This window comes from Bufo bufo, chromosome 5 (assembly GCF_905171765.1).
Source record: "Bufo bufo chromosome 5, aBufBuf1.1, whole genome shotgun sequence".
NCBI lineage: Eukaryota > Metazoa > Chordata > Amphibia > Anura > Bufonidae > Bufo > Bufo bufo.
The window spans coordinates 16,998,086-17,009,489 of NC_053393.1; the positions used below are offsets into that span (position 1 = coordinate 16,998,086).

General features: G+C 42.7%; 1 protein-coding gene across 2 annotated transcripts in view; it reads left to right on the top strand.

The window, feature by feature from the left end:
* LOC121001064 (cytochrome P450 2C39-like) overlaps positions 1-8,001 on the top strand; it is a 160,232-nt gene extending 152,231 nt beyond the window's left edge. For both annotated transcript variants that reach the window (XM_040431961.1, XM_040431960.1), the window contains one exon: positions 7,451-8,001. In XM_040431961.1, coding sequence (XP_040287895.1) covers positions 7,451-7,644 — 194 coding nt within the window. In that variant the 3' untranslated portion in view covers positions 7,645-8,001. The remainder of the gene's footprint in view (positions 1-7,450) is intronic.
* Positions 8,002-11,404: the final 3,403 nt, after the last annotated feature.

Below are 11,404 nucleotides of genomic sequence, written 5' to 3' on the forward strand. Positions count from 1 at the left end.
ATAACTATACATAAAAGAAACAATTAAAATACACAATATTATGTATAAAAAAGATAATAAAAGGTTAAACAATAAATGATATTTCTTGTAAAAAAGTTTAACACTCAATGATGTCTTGTGATATTGCTTGATAAGATCCAATTATTGAATTCCAATACACTGGCAGTACTTTCTGTTTATTACCAGTAGTTCATTCAGTGATGAGTAGTTTGTTAGTCTTGGTTATAGACTGTCAATGTTTAGTATATGTTATCTGACATCATAGGGTCACAATCACCAATGTGGGATACCAATTCTGATCGCTATGGGTGTTAGTCCTTATAGGGGGTTATTGTATATACACTCACCTAAAGAATTATTAGGAACACCTGTTCTATTTCTCATGAATGCAATTATCTAGTCAACCAATCACATGGCAGTTGCTTCAATGCATTTAGGGGTGTGGTCCTGGTCAAGACAATCTCCTGAACTCCAAACTGAATGTCAGAATGGGAAAGAAAGGTGATTTAAGCAATTTTGAGCGTGGCATGGTTGTTGGTGCCAGACGGGCCGGTCTGAGTATTTCACAATCTGCTCAGTTACTGGGATTTTCACGCACAACCATTTCTAGGGTTTACAAAGAATGGTGTGAAAAGGGAAAAACATCCAGTATGCGGCAGTCCTGTGGGCGAAAATGCCTTGTGGATGCTAGAGGTCAGAGGAGAATGGGCCGACTGATTCAAGCTGATAGAAGAGCAACGTTGACTGAAATAACCACTCGTTACAACCGAGGTCTGCAGCAAAGCATTTGTGAAGCCACAACACGCACAACCTTGAGGCGGATGGGCTACAACAGCAGAAGACCCCACCGGGTACCACTCATCTCCACTACAAATAGGAAAAAGAGGCTACAATTTGCACGAGCTCACCAAAATTGGACTGTTGAAGACTGGAAAAATGTTGCCTGGTCTGATGAGTCTCGACTTCTGTTGAGACATTCAAATGGTAGAGTCCGAATTTGGCGTAAACAGAATGAGAACATGTATCCATCCTCTGATGGCTACTTCCAGCAGGATAATGCACCATGTCACAAAGCTCCAATCATTTCAAATTGGTTTCTTGAACATGACAATTAGTTCACTGTACTAAAATGGCCCCCACAGTGACCAGATCTCAACCCAATAGAGCATCTTTGGGATGTGGTGGAATGGGAGCTTCGTGCCCTGGATGTGCATCCCTCAAATCTCCATCAACTGCAAGATGCTATCCTATCAATATGGGCCAACATTTCTAAAGAAATGGCAGTTCTAAAGAAGGCAGTTCTGAAGGCAAAAGGGGGTCCAACACCGTATTAGTATGGTGTTCCTAATAATTCTTTAGGTGAGTGTACATGCAGTTTATTATGGATACTCACTGCTAACTGCTCAGTTCTTGTATAATCTGGCCGTGGTGGTGTCCCACCATAGGTCAGTGCACTCACCCCTCTTCCTTCACCTAATAGCGTGCATCTGCTAGTTGTATCCGTCAGTGCTGTGGCTTCGATGCCCGTAACTTTCTTCCGGTTTGAATTGGGCGTCCCACGTGTTCGGAGCGTCTCACGTGATCGGGGCGTACCACGTGACCTGGAAGCTGTTCAATTCACGTGATCTAGGCTCCTTACGTATTCAGGAGGCGGTACCAACCTCCATTCATATATTGTTGCGCGTCTTATTTGTCTTTTTGCGATAGCCAGCTAAATGTTGTTCCTATAGGATTTCTTCCAATATGGGGTTCTCATCAATTCCTGCTAGACGCGTTTCGAGGTTGCCCACCTCTTCCTCAGTAGCTCATTTATGAAATCCCATACTGCCTCCTTATATACCCATGTGGGTTACATCATCTCACTAATTAGAGTTTCTTGCAAAATGTGGTGTGGATCTAGTGGATAGTTATCATCTAAATACAATATATGAGGCCCTTCATTTGCATTATGTTATTCATTGTTCTCCACATCGTATTATGATCAATATTTATCTTTAGACATAAGATATGTGGCAATTATACACTTATATAAAATATGTAACAATTTTACACTTATAAAATATGGACCATCATCTATAATGGACAATTACATATCCCATTAAATTGGTGTCCCCTGGACTCACAGATATCTCCTTACTCCTGGAGACTTTTTCCAATCCCCAATATTTTTTCTTCACATAGAGATGTGTATGATAATTATGCGATTTTCATGCGTTTTTTAGTTTTTCTTTTTTCTTTTTTCTCAATGTGACATGATGGTATTAGGACTTGTTTATTCTCCCTTTTATATAATTCATATTTTCTAATGGTGTGTGGGGATGGGGGCCCTCCACCGAGAGGAGATCGGAGTGCTGATAACACAGCCAGACTCCGATGTCCCGTCAGCGAAGGGCACCCATCCCTCATGAATTATAGGAAACCAAATATCTCGAAGTCTGCATTTAGACCTTCAGGTAATAAGGTGTTGAAGTCGTATATGCGCCTTGCTTCCTGTTGTGACATGTTAGAGATATGGTCTCCTCCCCGCCAATGTATCTCAACTTTTTCAAATGCCAAGAATGTTAGTTGGGAGGGATCTTTATTATGATGGTACTTTTGTTCGTCCTATATATTGCTTCCTACATGGGCACTCAATCAGATATAAGACATTTGATGTGTTATAAGACAGGAACGTATCAATCTCATATGAAAACGTATTCGTGGTGGAGGACACTTTAGTTGTTTTTTGGGGAAATTGCGTATTTTTACAGTTGTTGCATGTATTACATTTGTAGAATCATTTTAGTTTGAATATATTGTTGTTTATGCTTTTTTGCTTTTTTACTGTGGGTGCCACTTTTAAAGCTAAATTGGGTGCCTTTGTGTACACTATTTGTGGGCCATTGATTAAATATGAGCCTATTATTCTATCTTTGATAACATGGTGCCAATGTTTTTTAACAATATTTTTTATTTTTTTATGTTGTGCACTATATGCCAAGATAATTCTAATTTCCTCCCCTGCTTTTTGATCTCTTTCTGACCTTGTTTCTTTTTTGTATCAAAAAAGGTTTTTCTATCCATATTTTTTACTTCCATTAAGGACTTCTCCACCTGTTCAGAGGGGTACTTTTTTATAAGGAATTGTTCTTTCATAGAGGTTGCTTCCCTGATATAGTCTTCTTCCCTCGTACAGTTGCGTCTCAGTCTTCTAAACTATCCCTTTGGAATATTCAACAACCATCTTGGTAGATGGCAACTTGTGTATAGGATATAGCTATTTCTAGCTACTTGTTTCTAGTATGTCTGGCATTTCAATTTGTCCTCTTCTATTTTAATAGTTAAGTCCAGAAACTCTATCTGCTTTTTGCTGATGTTGGAGCTAAATTTTATATTATTATCATTTGAATTTATATACTCAAAAAATAGCATCAATTCATCTTCTGTTCCTTGCCAAATAAAGATCACATCATCAATGAATCTTCGCCAGAGCACTAGGTCCATCCCCAGCTTTGGCGCTATGTATCGGTCTTCCCACTGCACCATAAATAAATTTGCGTAACTGGGGGCGAACCTAGTGCCCATGGCGGTTCCTCTTATCTGAAGAAAAAAATCATATGAGAAATACTTGTGGGTTAAGATATATTCCACCCCTTCCGCTATATATTTTATTTGCTCTGGCAGATATTCTCCATATGATGTCAACTGTTGTGTTAAAGATTCCAATCCCTGATCGTGTCTTATTATGGTATACAAAGAGTTAACATCAAGGTTACCGAGAATCCAATTAGGGTCGTATTGCAGATTTTCGATACTCTGTACAATTTGGGTAGTGTCTTTGATATATGAAAAGGTTTTCCTCACTACTGGCTGTAATAATCTATCCAGATATTTGAATAAATTGGATGTGTACGATCCTATACCAGAGATGATAGGTCTCCCCGGAAGATTTATTGGATCTTTATGGATCTTTGGAATACTGTAGAAAATGGGCATACGTTTTGGTGTTCCCATAATAAATTTGGATTCATGTTCATTTAAAAATCCTTTTTCCAAGCCCCTTTCTACATATAACTCCAAAGATCTGTTTAAATCCTTTATTGGATCTCTTTGTAGTTGTTTGTACGTTCCAGTATCTGCCAATTGTCTCCTACATTCATTATCATATTTACAGGATACCTTCTGCTTCCTAGAGGAATTGCTACCCCTTTTTTGTGTCACCTCCTAAACATAAACATATTTGCCCCAATATTGCACCATTGCCATAATTTTTTTAATTAATTTTTTTACTGTGGATTCTGGTATACGGGAATAAATAGGCTTAAACAATGGCTAAGCGAACACATGATTTACTGAATAATAGTAACATAGTTTGTAAGGTTGAAAACAAGACATCTGTCCATCCAGTTCAGTCTCTTATCTTGCAAAAGAAAAAATGTTGAGATAGAGGCCAATTTTACTCATTTTAGGGGAAATTTTCCTGATATAGAAGACATATACAGATGTCATATAAAAGCATCTAAAGCAGTGGTGCCTAACCATTTTTCGTCTGAGGGCCGCACTAGACTTGGTATAAATTTTGCGGGCCGGAACCAGGTAGCTTTGCCAGAAAGAAATGCAAACGCTGTGAGGGGGTACGTGTGAGCATTACTACTGTGAAGAGGGCACATATCTGGCATAACTACTGTGAGGGGGCACATATCTGGGCATAACTACTGTGAGGGGGCACATATCTGGGCATAACTACTGTGAGGGGGCACATATCTGGGCATAACTACTGTGAGGGGGCACATATCAGGGCATAACTACTGTGAGGAGGGCACATATCAGGGCATAACTACTCTGAAGAGGGCAAATATCTGGGCATAACTACTGTGAGGGGGCACATATCTGGGTATAACTACTGTGAGGGGGCACATATCTGGGCATAACTACTGTGAGGAGGGCACATATCAGGGCATAGCTACTGTGAAGAGGGCAAATATCTGGGCATAACTACTGTGAGGGGGCACATATCTGGGCATAACTACTGTGAGGGGGCACATATCAGGGCATAACTACTGTGAAGAGGGCACATATCAGGGCATAACTACTGTGAAGAGGGCACATATCAGGGCATAACTACTGTGAGGTGGCACGAGTGAGCATTACTACTGTGAAGAGGGCACATATCTTGGCATTATTACTGTGAGGGAGCACATATCTGGGCATAACTACTGTGAGGGGGCACATATCAGGGTATAACTACTGTGAGGAGGGCACATATCAGGTCATAACTACTGTGAATAGGGCACATATCTTGGCATTATTACTGTGAGGGGGCACATATCTGGGCATAACTACTGTGAATGGGCATGTGTGAGCATTACGTCTGTGAAGAGGGCACATATCTTGGCATTATTGCTGTTAGGGGGCACATATCTGGGCATAACTACTGTGAGGGGGCATGTGTGAGCATTACTACTGTGAAGAGGGCACATATCTTGGCATTATTACTGTGAGGGGGCATGTGATGTATACATGTGTGTAATGTATGTAGTGCAGTATGTGATGATCACACACTGCACTACATACATTACACACATGTATACATCACATACTGCGCTGTCGCCTTCTTCTGCAGGTCTACCTTGATGTCTGGTCTTTAGGCTTCAGTCAGATCCTCCACCGCCATGCTTGCGCCGTGTGCCTGACACCACCAGGAGCTGGCCCCTCCTCCTTTCATCTCCCGCCGGCTTCTCCTACAGCAGGGCGCTCTATCGCTCCAGTGCTCGTCCAATCTTACCAATCGTAGCTAGAAATGACTGGGCCCCATAGCAAAAAAAATTATGGGCCCCCCTCCCGGATCTCCCACCCCCACATACCTATCGGACCTCCCACACCTTCCAGAGATCCCACCCCAACATCCCCACACCCCTCCCTAGATCCCCCTCAGTGTCATCCACAGATCCCCCCTCAGTGTCATCCACAGATCCCCCCTCAGTGTCATCCATAGATCCCCCCCTCAGTGTCATCCACAGATAACCCCCCCTCAGTGTCATCCACAGATCCCCCCCTCAGTGTCATCCACAGATCCCCCCCCTCAGTGTCATCCACAGATCCCCCCCTCAGTGTCATCCACAGATCCCCCCCTCAGTGTCATCCACAGATCCCCCCCCTCAGTGTCATCCACAGATCCCCCCCCTCAGTGTCATCCACAGATCCCCCCCTCAGTGTCATCCACAGATCCCCCCCCTCAGTGTCATCCACAGATCCCCCCCCTCAGTGTCATCCACAGATATCCCCCCCTCAGTGTCATCCACAGATATCCCCCCCACCCAGAGCCGCTTCCTAGCTAATTTATTGACTGCACTTGCCTCTGTGAAATTGAAGAGAAGCGCCGTAATCTTGCACAGGCGCACTGGCAGAGGCCAGGAATGCCTCTGCCAGTGCGCCTGTGCGAGATTACGGCGCTTCTCTTCAATTTCACAGAGGCAAGTGCAGTCAATAAATTAGCTAGGAGGCACAGGCATCGCTTTGCTGCCTGTGCCATTCGCAGCGCGCCCTGCGCTGATAAAGTCTGGTCACTGCGCGGGTCGCATGACACGGCTTCGCGGGCCGTAGGTTGGGCATCACTGATCTAAAGTAAAGAAATAGTCACTTAGCTGAGCCATATCTTTCTAAGCGCTAGGTAATAAATAGACAACTTGTTTACAGCTTCCTATCTGTGGTATGCAGTGCATTTTTATACCTATTAGTGATGGGCACAGAATATTCCAGCATATTACTTAACAGGTGTGTATTGAGGACACATGCCAAAACTTTGGGAATCTGATATACTGTAGCTCAGACCTGTGCTAGGTTTCAATTTTTACATCTCCAAACTGTTGTAAATAGTTTTAAAGTGCAAGAACCAGCAAACTGATCCTTCCAGATAAGTAGCGATAATTGAATCAATTCACCAGATATATCATTTGTTAGGTATTTCCCGAAAGATTGTAATTTCAGCGATTTCAAAACTTTTGTGATACGTCCCACACAAATCACTTAAAAAGGTAGCCAATATTTTACATATCAGAAGACAGTGGAGAAGGCATTTGCCACCAAAAAGGAATCTTAGTTTGACCTTAATTTTACAAAAATAAAATCAGAGAATGCAGTGTTTAACCATAGCTGTAGATGTCACTGTCACTCTGACATTACTTATACTATCTTGGCATTAAGGAGATTTAAAGGGATTTGATATAGTTCTAGGAGACCTGGGAGCACAGCCAAAATGGACCTCAAAACTAATTTTGGGAAATTCAATAATCTCCACAGGCAAGCACAAAGATTTCCAAAGATATCCAAAAATATAACTGTAATACAGACATGCAAAATAAGAGCTATGGAGGTAAATGGTGGTCGGAGGCTGCTTGCAAGCTGAACCACAAAGTGACCCCCAAATAATATAATGACCTGATTAATACATAGATTTGTGTTATTCTTCAAGGGAAGAGAGTCTGTCCTGGAGAGAACCTGGCCCGCATGGAGCTCTTTTTGTTTATCTCCGCTCTGCTACAAAAATTCACCTTCACCCTCCCCCCGGGGACAAAACGCCAGGACTCGAAATTTCTGAACCAACACAAGACTGAAATCCTTGCATCAGCTGAGATATGCGCTGAGCCTCGCTTCTTGTCCAAGTGACCGACCACTGTCCAGCCACACAACATGGAAGACAATGAGAAGACATAGCAACTCAGAAAATGTGACCAAATAAAGATACTAAATAAAACTATTACAATGTTTATAATCAAAATGATAATATAGAATGCAATGTACGTGTAAACTTTTCATTTGTAACAAAGGTTAAGACATCATGTGTCAAAATATCTAATGACATGTCAAATTGTGACTACAAGAGCTTGTTCCATCATGTTCTGTAGATTAGAAGTCTTCTGGGGTGAAATCTACTTCTGTAAACTTGGACATATTTGGAATGTATAGCTGAATCCGACACAGATGAGCTTCAGGGCTCTTTTAAAACTTGAATTTGACAATTTGTGAAAAAATAAGCTTTTGCAGGCTAAGTGAATAGACATATTTACTAAGTGTGAATAAATATAAGGTAAAAGAGACAAATCACATACAGAGTAGAAAAAAATTATAATCACTGGTAGTGTTGAGCGAATTGAAGTATCCAAAGCGGAATTCAATCCTAAGTTTAATAAAAATTTGATTTGCCACAAAGCCAAATTTCCTCGCGCTTCATTTTAACGAACCATATTTTTTCTAAAATGGCTGTTGCACGTGTTACAAAGTGAAAGTAAGAATCTCAGGAACACGATATGACCCATAATACCGCGCAGCCAGCCAATCCACAGATAGCCATCCTCTGAGATGTCACAGCCCTATAAAAAGCCTCATCCCGCATGGTCTCCACCATTTCACTGTGAGCTAAGCTTAGGGAGAGACATGACAGGCGCATGGACTAGGGACAGTGTTGCTGAAAATGATTAATAGAAGAATATTGGAGATGAAGAGTGCAGGGACAGTGTAGGAATAGTGCAGGGAGATTGTAGGAAGAGTTTTTCGACACTGTAGGGAGACTGCAGGGACAGTGCAGTTTGAATGTAATCACCAGCTGCGACAATCTTATTTAATCTGTTAAATTATGAATAGAATTACTGTGCCTCAGTATTAAAGGGCAGTCTAATATATTGCCGTCTGTGTTTTGTTGAACTGCTGGCACATTCGCAGTTAATCGGTTAGTTTATATATAGATAAACTGTGCCTCACTAATAAAGGGCAGTGTAATATATTACCGCATGCATCCTGTTCAACTGCTGTGACATTCCAAGTTAATCCGTTATATTTTATTCAGTTCCCAGACTGTATGAAAAATGTTTACTAATAACATAGAGGTGACAAAGCAATGGACATTAAATGAAGATACAAATACTACACATCACATAGAATACTCTACCAGACACAGCTGCCTCCTTTCCTGCCCTCCCTGGAGACCAAGCAAATTTGGCTAATAATGTGCATCTATATACAATATACATGATTTCAGATTCCAACATATACCGTCTACTGGATGTAGACTTCTAACCAACTCGCATACAGTACCTGACCATTACTCCGGGGTACATGTACAGATAGAGACTCCTGCAAAAATTGACAAAAAATATCTATAAGTAAAGCACCAAATTACAAACACCACACATGTAATACAAAATACATCTTTATTATGTCATCTCTAAAAAGACATACAATATATAAATAACAATGCAGGTCAGTGCTGTGAGAAGGATATCCCCGCCAAACTCTAGCTCCACATGTATTAGTCTCACTTAGTTTTAAATATAATTATCAATAATACACATACAGTATGTGAGCTATATCCCTCATCAATGTCAGTGCTGAAATCGTCAAGAAATGATGTTTCAGTCCACTCCTCCACACTTTCTCATATTATCCAAATTATAAATTATAAATATATAGTGGGGAGATAATCAGACCAAAACCTTCATGATTAGTGATCCAAGAGCAATTAAGGAAAAACCTCACCTATTTAAAATAAAGCTAAATATCATACAAGGGAGGGATTCAGAAAAAGAAACACTGAAACATTTAAGACATACCGACCAAGAGCTGGAGGGGGCAAGACAGGGGCGGACACAGACAGCAGAGGACCGCTGGGCAAAGAATGTGCCTGCCCCCCCCCCCCCCCAAAGCACACATACAGACATAAACATAAGTCATAGGTAAAGATTTATACAATGATGTGTGGCAGCAGAAGGGACCCCAATTTGTCATCTTCCCCCCAATCCTACAGGGAGAGGAAGGGGTGATCAGGGGCATCAAAGATGACGGAGACCCAGGGGCGTACATAGAAATCACTGGGCCCCATAGCAAGAATCTGAATTGGGCCCCCTAATCCCGCCCACTACCCACCCCTGGCCCATCCCACCTCCTGTCCTGGCCAATCCCCTGCCACACCCCCAGGTCAGATTTGCCGCAAAGGGAATGCCGTAGGAATAAAACCTGTAAAACGGTGGAGAAATTGCGTTTTTATTTTTTCAAATTCCACCCCATTTGGAATTTTTTTGACCGCTTCACACTACATTGTATACCATATTAAAGTACAATTTCTCCCGCCAAAAATAAGCCATCATACAACTATGTGAATGGAAAAATAAAAAAAAGTCTCTAGGAAGATAGAGAAGAAAAAAGAAAATGCAAAAACTAAAAAAAAAGAAAAAAAAACCTCTGGTATCCTAAGGGTTAAAGGGGCTATCTAACCCCTATTATGCCCCTCAAAATGCCCAGGCAGCACATACAGTTAATATTTATGCCTAGTGGGGGGGGGGGTGCAGCCAATAGCAGGCTGCGTCGAAAATGAGCCCCCCTAGTGTCACCCGCGATGCTAGGGAGGTTCGTTCCCATCGAGGCCTGCTATTGGCTGCCCCCACGTCGCTGGATGTTTTCATCTGCGTGACAGGAGGGAGGCAGTGGCGGCATTTTGGGGGCCTTATAGGGGTTAGATAACCCCTTTAACTCCTTGCTGCTGATGCATTCCCCCCCCCCCCCCGCAAGGTGACTGATATGCTGGGGGGGCCTGTAGGCTCATAGAGGACTCAGGAGAACAGTGTGCTTTTGCCCCCTTCCCAGGGGGGAATGCATCAGCAGCAAGGAGTTAAAGGGATATCTAACCCCTATAATGCCCCCAAAATGCCTGGGCACCTTACTTACCTCATTCCCCGTCGCCCTCATTGCTCATGATGCCCGCACAGCTGCCACTGCCTCCCTTCCGTCACACAGATGAAAACATCCAGAGACATGGGGAGCAGTCAATACCGTGCCCGTTGTGCTGCCCAATGCCTCCAAATACTATACTGTAGAAATATTGCATTATAGACAGCCCCCTATAGTAACAGTGGTCTCCAAATTATAAATAATACTAATTATTCTCTCCCAGGGTGCCCCCCTATTTATAAAGCCCCTTATAGGGTCCCCAGTAACTTAAATGTGCCGTATTGTGCCCCCAGTAATTGAAATGATCCCCTTTAGTGTCCCTAGTAGCCTAAACGTTCCCCTATAGTGCCCCCTAGCAGCTTAACAGTCCCCTTTAGTGCCCCCAGCAGCTTAACAGTCCCCTATAGGGCCCCCCACACCTCTGGGATGACCCACACACCTCACTCACCTGTCACAGTCATGCTAGACCACTGCAGTCCAGTGGACATTGTTTGCACCTGGCCACAGTGCTGCACAGTCTGACGTGTCTGACCACGTGGGAAATAAAGCTGCGCTTTCATTGGTGGGAGGACTCCTCCTCCTGACCTCGTCCTCCACTTCTGATCTTCCTGCTCATCGCAGACCCAGGCCAGCGACTTCCTTATATCCGTGGGTGGCAGCACTTGAGTGGAGAGGATACACTGGGTGCGCGCCTCTGTGTGTGAGA